Genomic DNA, 11,931 nt, shown 5'->3' with positions numbered 1-11,931 from the left:
GCAAGGCCATTCTGTTGTAGGCAGATGAGCGCGATACGTACGTGATAGAGGTGTTCCTCTTGGGAAAAAGAGAATAAAGGTATGTCGTCCACATAACATACACAGATAGAGAGGTCCCCTAATATGCTATCCGTGAGACATTAAAAAGCGGCCCCATCATTATGAAGACTGAAACAGGAGTAATTGAAGGTGTATATACTAATGAGGGTGGTGATGGTAGTCTTCATCATGTATTCTGGGTTTATGGGCACCTGATAATACTCCTTCAGGAGGTCAAGCATGAAAAAAACTTTTTGCTTTGTGCAAGTAGAAAGTCGCGTTGCCAATGTTTCGGAGGGAGTAGTGATCTGGTATTTTCTACATGTTCAAAACACCTGTAATTCTCACTCGGAAGCAGGGAGCCATCTTTCTTAAGGATAATGTATAAGGTAGATGAATATGGGCAGGAAGCCTTTAGGCGACAGTCCATTTTCTACATTTCGGTGAACATTTCTTTGGTGGCTTCCAAACGATCTGGTATTAGATGCCTAAATCTGGCAAACAATGGGAGCCTCGTTGTACTATTATGGTGATAGACAACGTGCTTGGCCAGAACCGTGGGTGTTTGGCAAAGCTCTGGATGGAAACATTCCAGGTATTACAAGGGGAGGTGGGTGTAGACATCCTTAGGTGCGCTGATTTTGAAAAAGAGATCGGATGGGGCTGGTTGATGAGGTGTGGAAGAGTAAGAGTATGCGATGACTAGACTTTGGCAAACGACATCAACCAACAGGTGGAAATGGGAGAGGAAATCTCAACTGAGGATTGGTAATGTGACGTTAGCAACGAGAATATTCCAGTGATATTTGACGCTTCTAAACGATAATATGAGGTTCTTGTAAGCGTAGGTAGGTATAACATACCCATTGGCAGTCACCAGGTGGACGTCAGCAGATTTGAACAGACTACGTCATGTCGGTGAGAGTGAACTTGGCAGAAGTGAAAGGGAAGCACATATGTCTACCAAAAACTGCACATCAGTACCAGCATTATGCAAAAAGAAATAATTAGTGACAGGAAAAGTAACTGCCACCAGCGATGACCTATTTACACTTTATTTGGCCACGGAAATCCATTCAAACATTTATTCGTAGAAGCCCCGAATCTGGAGTGGTAGTAGCCTAACTGGTGTCGATTGGTGTTAGTAAGTGGTTGTAGAGCTCATTGATTTGGCCATAAGTAAGTGGTAGGTGATGGGCAGCTTTATCCTCGTTCTGGCACATCACACTGTGGCCACATGTGTTCTAATGTATTCACGTCAGCTTCAGTTGATGTTAAAAAGTTGTCCTCTTCGTCAGGAGTGGACGCATTGATGAATGCCTTGAAGGTGGTGAGGTGACTGTCCATAAGAGCATCGACTTTGGTCGTCAGGTCCTTCGATAACTGATAGTGCAGAAAGGTACCCAAAGGGCACAAAGTATATTCACCTCACGCACAGAGCTGTGTGTGTTAGGTTGCAGGTGAGCGATACTGGTCATTTCCCTAAGGGCGAATAACGCCTTTTAGTGTCTTAACGTTTGTTGAGAGAGCTGAAAGAGTTTGGCTATGCTGGCAGCTGGCAATGGTGACTACTGCTTCAGTAGATATTTTCCTATTGCCTTGTAAGCTATTGTAGTGTCCCAATGCTCGCAAAGATAATTAGAGATTTCCGGGAAAGTGTTCTCATGGATCTCCACGAGAACATAATATACATTGGTGGTTGACTGAGTCACACCCTTCATGCAAAACTACATTTAACCCTTCAAAGTCCACCCTAGGTTTTATGGGAAACTTTGAAAATTCTTTTTAGTATGTTGTAGTATTAGTAAATAAAAGACCTTTTTACTCCTGTGTATTTTTTTAAAAATTTCATAATTAGCGAAATAATTGCATGCAATAAAGTATCCCATTTGGGGGCCTTAGTCGAGTTTAGGGCGGACCACGCTTATCCCAAATGGGATCTATTGGACCTTAACACACAGATTTTGAAGTTTCTACTAATGTTGATTCACCCACAAATCATATGATTATTATTGATAAAGCAGTGTTTTTATAATTCCAATGTAAAACAGAAACACGTATATGGCTTAATAATTTAATTGAATAAGAAATACATTAGGAATATTAGAAAATACAATATACAATAAATACAAAAATACTATTAAAATGTACAAAATATATTGTATAAAGCAAATTAAATCATATTAATTCTATGATGGAAGAAAATGCGTTCGTAGAGTTGAATGACTAAATTGTAATGGTGTAGTTGAACTCTATATTTTCAAATGATTGTAAATACAAGCATTTCATCATAGTCTTATAATTCCAGATGATAATTTTCACACACAAAAAAAAGGAACCTCAACACAGGGCTGCCACACATTAATCATACTATAATTGTGCTTTTCGGTTATTAGTCATGTGTAATTCAAAGTTTGGTAGTCTAATAAAATTTTCTTTCCAAAGGCTTCGTTTTGGTAGCAAAATATGCAATAATGTATCATCAATGGACCACTTACTTTTCCTTTTGAAAATTATCTGAGAGAGAGAGAGAGAGAGAGAGAGAGAGAGAGAGAGAGAGAGAGAGAGAGACTATACATATAAACATTAGTAATGAATGGTTTAAAGATGAGAGTGGAAAATTTTCAGGGAAAATTTACAAATATTACTAGGTATGATTACCTGTAGTAATATATTAATCTTTCAGGACGACCTCATGATTACTGTAGTCTTGAATATTATACAGTTTAAACTACAGTAGAGGCTCCTAGTCTACTAGGGGTAGAATATGTAGAAGGGTAGAACTGAGAAGGTAGGACGAAGCTCTGAGGGCATGTGTCTGTTGACGGGTCAAGTCAGGAAGCTAAGCATTTACAGAGCCCTGAACAATTATATATATTATATTATATATTATATATATATATATATATATATATATATTTATATATATATATATATATATATATACATATATATATATATATATATATATAGATAGGACGAAGCTCTGAGGGCATGTGCCTGTTGACGGGTCAAGTCAGGAAGCTAAGCATTTACAGAGCCCTGAACAATTATATATATTATATTATATTATATATATATATATATATATATATATATATATATATATATATGTGTATATATATATATATATATATATATATATATATATATATATATATATATATATATATGTTTTTTTTCTTTTTTACGTAAAATAGAGCTAGATTCTAATATCTCACTTGGGGTTTAGGTAAATTACTTGAACTATCCATGACTCCCATTTATCGAGTTAGGGGCTCACTCAGCGTCCTTAAAAGCTATGTAAGCAAGGAACAAAAGCTCAATATGACTTAACTAAAATGAAACCACACAAAGATATTCAACTAACCTTTCAAGTGGTTTGAGGTATTCATTAACTAATACTTTTCCGTTTCGTTTATCCTTCATTTACATTTGAAGTAAATTCGCTAAAAATACTTACACATTCTTACCAGCTATTCTTCAACACTTTATTATTATTTCTAAGAAAAATACAATATAGGTTTATTGATTATTTCTTATATTTCTTTCAGTTATTTTCCTTTTTTAATATTTGTAGTTTTTATTTCCAAATTTCTTTATATTGTGTTTTTTATACTTCATGGTTTAATACAACGTTACTTTTGGTGATAAGTAATCGCTTATATACATACTACGATTATTTCTTTTTTTTCTATTTCGAACCTATTCCCCACAGCTTCATACCAAATGAAAAAAGTTAAAATTTTGCTATATATAATATATCAGTTTTATAGTCCATTCCTTCAATTTTATACCTGATAATTGGTGTTGAAATTGTTAAGTAAAGTAACCTAACCAATATATTTGATAAAAATCATGGAATATTGTAAACGACGGTATAATGACCAGCGTCTGATTTAAGGTATAGGTAATTTGATAGGAACTTTGATATTTTCCCCCACGTATAGATAAAAATATTAGAGCCTCTATCTATTGACTGTGAAATAACTTTGTGTAAAAAAAAGAAAAAAAAAACAGAAATGATGTTTTTTTTGGGTAAGATAAAGCAACTGGTCAAATAGTCGAGAAAATTCAGAAAGATGTTTAGAGCTAGTTGCTGCAGTTCTTCTAGAAAGAGGCTTTAGTGAACGCAATTGTAACAGTTTGCCATTTGCTCTGTAGGTATCAGATACTCCGCCATAAAAGGGACTTTTCTTCCTGTGGTGTCTTTTCCAGAGAGATATACTTTAAAAGCTTTATAGAAACCAATCCAGTTCAGATAGTATATAATAAGTTGTAGTACATATGATAAAGGATAAGTTGCAGGACAAAGGGTATATAATAAGCTGTATTACAGATAGTAAAGAATTGTTTGCAGGACAAATAGTAAACGGAAGGTTGTAGAACAGATAGGATGCAAGAAAGATAGTAAATAATATGTTGTAGTACGGATAGTAAACAATAGGTTGTAATAAAGAGAGTAACTGATAAGTTGTAGTAAAGCTATTAAATGATAGGTTGTAATAAAGCTAGTGATTGATAAGTCGTAGTAAAGCTAGTAACTTATAAGTTGTAGTGCAGCTGGTAATCGATGGGTTGTAGTACAGCTAGTAAAAGACAGGTTACAGTAAAGCTACTAATTGGAACATTTTAGTAAAACTACCAACTGATAAGATGTAGAAAAGCTATTAAATGATGGATGCAGTACAATAATTAAGTGATAGATTGAAGTTAAGCCACATGAATACTTTATTGAGTAATTTTCAGCCTGTAAAAAAGTAACCAATTTAAAACAAAACACCAAACTGTTGAACAGATCGACTCAAAATGTAATCCTAATAAAACGTATCAGTATAGAAACCATGTTGTTTAGCATATCAGGGCCCTTGGCAAAGAGTTAAACACCAGTGGAGTTGAATCAAAGTCGGGCTTGTGGATTTCATGGTTGGGCAAGTAGTGAATAGGACAATTATAAATACTTATCTCATTTATGTTTAGTTTTCTAGCAACTCCCTTATGAACCATATCTAAACTCTGATCATTATACTTCTGTAAGTAATCAGTAGATTTCAGTCTTCCATAAGCAAGGGAAACATTGTTAGGGAGCTTGTTAAGATCCTTAATCCATGGATAGCTTACAATCCAATACCCGTTCATTGAATCATAATCAATTCCTTCCTCTATCTACTTTAATTCCAATTCCTCCTTCAAGCTATGTTCCCCACTTAATGAACACCTCCCACATTTACAACCAGTACATCTAGGTATACATGAAGTTCCAAAATTTTCAACTGAAAAAAAAAATCTTCTAACTGTTTTGAGAGGTCTCAATGTATCGTGGTATGATGTCATTGACCTCAGTAGCTACAGTTCTATGGCTAATCTTTACCGTTAAGAAGCTCTTGGTACCTATATTACTATTCATAACTGGATGTGAACCTATTACACACATTCCAAGATGGTTCTGCATTAGCTGTAAGTTATCAATGGTTCTAACCACTGGAGGTATCATGCTACTGTGATCAGCGTCAATTAACAAATCTATCTTGCCTGTTGCTCGACCAATTTTTGACTCCTCTACACCAAACTATATAGCTATAAATGTGGTGTTAACTTCTATAATGCCAGATGTAATTTCATTTATACCACAAGCTTCAATAGTCCCTTCAATACCTATCAAGTCAGTAATTGGAACCTTATAAACTTTACTGTCAAATAGCTCAGTGCTATTCCCAAATTTTCTTACAGTGAGACCTACATCTTTACCTGTCAAACCCAGCTTGTTTGCCTTCCGATGCGCAATCATGGTTAAATTTGAACCTGGATCCCACAATGTTGCCACCTTATTCCCTTCACTCTGCATATGTCCAATCATCAGCAATAATCCCTCACTCGACAATAAGTTAGTTGATCCCTCTACTCGATTGCCAAAATAATGGAGGGTAGCGAGGTGAGGTTTGCTCCATACTTCATTATTTTGATCTGTAACATGACATAACACTCTGTTCAAACACTACCGGCATGTCCCTTTCGTAAGCAGATGAATCCTACTCTATTGCTTTTTCGCAGGTTATATTTAGATTTTGTTATCCAAGTTCTCAAACCCTGAACAATCCAAAATACTATGGGAAGCTGTACTATGAAACGAAATCTGTACTATGAAACCAACAGTTCCCATTAATATTAAGTGACCGTTAGGTCTATTTTAGCTTGACTTGATAAATTTGAAAGAGTTTGGTTCGTGTTTACAATACATTTATTTACTTGTCATTGTCGAGACTCTTGGTTTTCTCTAAATTGCTTAATTGCTTCATTCGAGTTATCTTGATAACAATGATCCTCATGAGTCATGCTATGCACAGCTACCCTATCTTTGGTTGCACTTAACCTCACTCCTTCTGCACATACTCTATCACTTACTTTCTTTTTTTCTAGAAATTCTAATAGTTTTTCAAACCCCTTCTCACTTTGGGACTCACTAGCTTTTAAAACCCATTCCATTTTCAATATTTGGGGTAAGAGCTTTTCTACTAAACCAATTACAGTAGTGTTATTCCAAGCCACCTCCTCTCTACAGAATTTACCAATTCCACAAGTTTTTGTTGTTGCCTCTGACACAGGCTTAAGGGACCTCATCTCGGTCAAAACAGAGTCCACTGCTTTTGTTATAGTTCCAAATTTTCTATCAAGTCTGGCTATCATCTTTGGGGAAAAAACATCAACCCCAAGTACCACTTCAAAGTTTTGCCAAACAAACACTGATGAAGGATAAAGGGATCCTCCCCATACTTCTTAATCATTAATCTGTCAAAGTCTTTTCTAAATGAGAGGTACAGTCTTATTTGTCCATCAAATCTAGGAGGTTCAAGCTTCTTAACTATAAACTTGGTGTTGTTTATTTTTTGCTTACCCTTATCACTGTCTACTTTCGCAAGTTCTCAAGAATGTGCCTTATATCTCAACCTATACACTTAAGTTATATAATCCTCAGCTTTATGCTAATAGGGTATAATAACCCTCATGAGACTCATCAATGCACGGAATAAAATCATCATTAGCATTTTCTATCCTCTTATAGGTGTCACAGACCTCATCAAATGCAGGCTTCAAAATCTCTATCAAGTCGTCTTGCTTCACACTCTCATAGAAAAGTTTGAGGGCTCTCTCATTTACACACGGTCTTGCCTCGATCCATCCTCACTAGCAGGGCCGTGTAGAATATCCAATCAAAGTTCCTTCAGCCATGGGTAGCAGGAGCTGAATTGTATGGATCGGGTAGATACAAAGTCACCAAGAGCCACGTGAGTACTTTATTGAGTAACATTCAGCTTGTGAACAAGTGACCAAGTTAAAACACACCCCAGACTGTTAAACAGATGTACTCAAAATGTAATCCTCATGAAATATGCAATACAACGAAACAATATTCATAAATCAAATATAAAATGTAATTAGAGTCTTGTAAACATAACACAGCAATAATACAAATATCATTAAAAAATACGAAAAGTAAAGCATATCCAACTATACCATTTCCAAATCCACCATGAATAAAAGAATGTGTGGCATAATAAATACAGTAACTTACACCTTGGCGCTCCACTTCCAATTCCCACCTGTCAGCACACACAAAGAAATGACGGCAGCTACTCCCCACCTCCTACAATGGCCAACAAAACACCATTACCTTGCACAATACCTTTAATGTTTCTAATATTATTCCTAATTGGTTTACCATTCGTTTTCTATATTTATGTTCTATATGAAGTGTCACAAACAAAATAAGTTACTGATAAGTTGTATTATAGCTAGAAAATATGTTGTAGTAAAGGTAGTAAATGATTAGTTGTAGTAAAGCTAGTAATTAATTTGTTGTAGTAAAGCTACTTACTGATAGGTTGAAGTAAGGCTAGTAAATGATGGGTTGTAGTAAAGTTAGTATAGACTGGCTACTATTAAGCGAGTAACTGATAGGTTTAGTTAGGCTAAAAACTAATAAGTTATAGTAAAGCTAAAATAGGATGGGTTGTAGTAGAGCTAGTAAATGATAGCCTGAAGTAGAGCTAGTAATTGATAGTCCATAGTAAAGCTAATGACGGATAAGATGTAGTAAAGCTAGTATATGATGAGTGATAGTACAGCTAGTAAATGAGAGGTTGTAGTAAAGATAGTAATTTTATAGGTCATAATAAAGATAGTAATTATTATGTAAGGACAGTGAGACGAGTTATCACCAACAACAACTGATGGTTTATTCAAACATGTGCGGGAATATAATACAAGGTGCGGACGGAAACGTAGCATGCGCGCAGGCGCCAATCTGGCTTGAACTAACCGCCACAATATGTGTGTTTTTTCACACATACAAATGCTCGAACTACAAGTTAATAGAAATAGGTAGCGAAATTAACGAAATGATATATACATAAAATTGTAGCTCTGAGGGAGCGGAATAAATATATACAGTGAGCCACAGTTTGGCGGAAAGAGAATTTGAATGAAATGGAGAATTCGATGAGAATGCTGGACGACAGAGGGAGCGATGTCCTCACAAGTACTCTCCCCCAAGACATCAGGCGGCGTAGCGGACTGATCAGACTAGTCTTCGTATCGTTTCGGGCGTCGGAGGGTTCCTCTTGTTCTTGAATGGAGGGGCGAGTCGGCGGTCGGAGTGTGGATCGCTACCTTTCGTCATCATTTGTTGCTTTTCTTCTCATTTTGTGTCTTTTTTTGAGGTGGCACTCTGGATCTGGCAGGTCCTGCGGAGGCAGTGTCGCTTCCTTCGAGAAACGCCGGTTTCATGCGGTCTATTGAGACCCAGTCCTCTTGGCCATGCACGTCGAGAAGGAAGGCTTTCGTCGTTTTCTTGATTACTCGGTAGGGGCCTCAATAGGGTCTGGTTAGCGGCTGTCGATGAGCGTCGACACGGACGAAAACATACCCGCAGTCGTCCAGGTTCCAATGCTTATTTCTGTCCTGGAAAGTTTTAAGACATGACCTAAACTTTCTGGCGATGTCCCTAAGATGATCCAGCTGCGTGTCATCGGTTCATGTGGGAAAGAATTTGCCACGAACTGCGAGCACCTCTCCGTAAAGCTTTTCAGCGGGCGATGGCTCGCCATCTGCGCGAGGGGCAGTGCGAAGGCCGCTAAGTACCCAAGGAAGTCGTGATTTCCGGTCCCCGTCGGTGCAGCTCGCCATCAGGGACGCCTTGAGGGCGCGATGAGTTCGTTCAACCATGCCGTTTGCTGCGGGGTTGTATGCCGTCGTGCTGTGGAGTGTTGTTCCCATCAGGTTTGCCTGAGCGCGCCATATCTCTGGCAGGAAAGCGGGGCCTTTGTCTGTCGTGATGTCGTCAGGAACGCCAAATCTGCTCACCCAGCTTGACAAAAGGGCTTCGGCGCATGCTTGGGTCATAACGTCGGTCATCGATGATGCTTCCAACCACCTCGTGGAGCGATCGATGATTGTCAGCAGGTAGCGAGCAGATCTCGAAGGCGGAAAAGGTCCCACGACGTTGATGAGGATGTGACCGAAACGTCTTTTGGTTGGGGAAAATCACCTATTCCCGATTCGGTGTGACGGCTTATCTTGCTTATCTGGCAATTGATGCATGTCTTTGCCCATTCCCGGGCGTCCTTTTTGATCCCTGGCCAGATGAACTTTTCAGACAGGAGGTGAGCAGTGGTGCATCCCAAGGGGTGTGAAAGTCCATGGATGATGTGGATTATTTTTTTCTGCAGGAAGCCGGAATCCAGGGACGTGGGCGGCCGATGCTGGTGTCGCAGAGGATAGTTACTCCTGCTGGCCCGAGAGGAATTGCAGTTATCTTGAGTGCAGATGGCCCTGTGCCTCTAGGTCGGAGCGCTGCTCAGATGCGAGGTTGGCGTAGTCAATTCCCAGGTGGATTGCGTCGATTTCAATCCTTGAAAGGGCGTCTGCGATTGGGGTTTTCTTTCCGAGAACGTAGTTTATGATGCACCCGAATTCGGCGATTGCTGAGAGATGACGTTGTTGTCGGGAGGACCATGCGTCTGTCCATTTTGTGAAGGCGTGTATGAGGGGTCGATGGTCTGTCGCGATGGTGAAGGGTGTGCCCTCCAGGATGTGCCTGATGTGGCGGACGGCGAGGTAGACGGCAATGAGCTCCCTATTGAAGGTGCTGTATCTTGTTTCGGTGGGTTTTAGTTTTCTGCTGAAGAATGCCAATGGTCGAAGAGAACCATCGACGAGCTGTTCCAGCACAGCCCCACAGGCGACGTTGCTGGCGTCGGTCGTCAGTCGCAGAGGGGTGTTTTCGACGAAATAAGCCTGGGTGGTGGCGTTTGCGAGGGCGTCCTTTGTCCGGGTGAATGCGTGTTGTTTTTGTGAACCCCACTCAAGTTTCTTCGCCTTCCCCTTCAGGACGTCGTCGAGGGGTGTCAGGGTCTGTGCGATGTCGGGGATGAAGCGCCAGTAGTAACTGACCATCCCCAGGAACTCCTGAAGTTGGCGGGTGGTCGTAGGTGTCGGGAACTTTTTGATGGCGTCCACTTTGGTTGTCATGGGTTTTACCCCACTGTAGGACACGCAATGACCGAAAAAGTCTACTCCTACAGCGCCGAATGTGCATTTGTTGAAACGTACAACTAGGCCATTCTCCTGCATGCGTTTGAGGACGGCGCGGACGTGCCTCCGGTGTTCCTCCTTGGTCCTTGAGAATATAAGGATTTCGTCAACGTAGCAGACACAGAATGGTAGGTCGCTCAGGATGCTATCCATTAGGCGTTGGAAGGTCGCTCCCGCATTGCGTAGACCGAAGGTTGAGTATGCGAAGGTGTAGGATCCGAACGGTGTCACAATGGCATTTTTCGGAATGTCCTCTGGAAATACGGGGACCTGGAAGTAAGACTTGAGAAGGTCCATCTTGGTGAAGTATTTCGCTCCATGCAACGCATTCGTCAGGTCTTGCTTGTTGGGCAGAGGGTAGTGGTCGGGCGTTGTGATGAGGTTGAGGCGCCTCTAGTCGCTGTAAGGTCTCCAGGTCCCGTCACGCTTCTTTACCATGTGTAGGGGAGAAGCCCAGGGGCTCGATGCTTTCTTACAGATATCCATGCGTTCCATGTCCTCAAAGGCGCGTTTGGCGTCCCTCTGCTTCTGGGGCGGGAGGCGGCGGAATTTGGCGTGTGTAGGAGGTCCCGTCGTCGTGATGGGGTGGTAGATCCTGTGCTTGGAGAGGGATCCCGGCGGTTGTCGGAGCTCAAGCTTGAAAACGTCAGGAAATTATTGCAGAAGGTCGGCATAGGGCTGCGCCATTACAGCGGATACGGACATTGTGATAGGGCCGGCTCTCAGGGCCCGGGACCGGCCAGTTCCTGTGTCGATGAGGCGTTTCCCGGCAATGTCGACAGGTATTCCGTGGTGAGCGAGGAAATCTGCACCGAGGAGGGGGTGACTGACGTCAGCGATGGCGAAGGGACAGGAATACGAGTGACCCAGGATAGATATTTTGAGGATCCTAGTTCCATAACACAGTATGGGAGACTCATTGGCGGCGATGAGCGAGGGGCTTCTTTGCTGGGACTATGGTCTAGGTCGGCTTGTGACGGCGGGAACGTTGACTGCATAGCGCCGGTGTCGACCATGAGTCTATGGTTGGAGACAGTGTCGAGGATATAGAAACCATTCTTGCTTTGGTTTCCTGCAGCTGCGATGGTGGCAGGTGGTCTTTTCTGGCGTCATCTTCTAGGGGAATTGCATGGTGCCCTACATTTCTTGGCGTTGCTGCCGAACTGCTGGTGGTAGACGCACGATGCTGTATTAGATCTAGGGTTCGGACGTGTCAGTTGCGGTGGTTTCCTCCTTGCCAGAGTGTTGATTTCATCGTCGTCGTCAGGAGGAGTTGCTGAAGAGTCTAAGGAAGAGCAGCTG

General features: G+C 40.8%; 1 protein-coding gene across 1 annotated transcript; it reads right to left on the bottom strand.

The window, feature by feature from the left end:
* Positions 1-1,242: 1,242 nt before the first annotated feature.
* Positions 1,243-9,736, bottom strand: LOC137617094 (uncharacterized). The gene is made up of 3 exons (XM_068346932.1): positions 9,645-9,736; positions 9,097-9,562; positions 1,243-1,422 (listed from the first exon to the last, which is right to left on the bottom strand). The coding sequence occupies exons 1-3, from the start codon at positions 9,734-9,736 to the stop codon at positions 1,243-1,245; spliced, it is 738 nt and encodes a 245-aa protein (XP_068203033.1).
* Positions 9,737-11,931: the final 2,195 nt, after the last annotated feature.

The sequence above is a fragment of the Palaemon carinicauda genome, chromosome 23 (assembly GCF_036898095.1).
Source record: "Palaemon carinicauda isolate YSFRI2023 chromosome 23, ASM3689809v2, whole genome shotgun sequence".
In the NCBI taxonomy this organism is placed as follows: Eukaryota; Metazoa; Arthropoda; class Malacostraca; order Decapoda; family Palaemonidae; genus Palaemon; species Palaemon carinicauda.
Note: the sequence above shows the minus strand (reverse complement) of the source record. Positions and strands in the feature narration are given on the sequence as shown.

Excerpts from the sequence above, each read along its gene's own strand:
- LOC137617094 (XM_068346932.1), bottom strand. The coding sequence starts at position 9,736 with ATGGACTTTCACACCCCTTGGGATGCACCACTGCTCACCTCCTGTCTG. Across the intron at positions 9,563-9,644 it reads AAAAGGACGCCCGGGAATGG|ACGTTTCGGTCACATCCTCA; the intron begins GCAAAGACATGC and ends CCCAACCAAAAG. Across the intron at positions 1,423-9,096 it reads TTTACGGAGAGGTGCTCGCA|TTATCGAAGGACCTGACGAC; the intron begins GTTCGTGGCAAA and ends CTGCACTATCAG.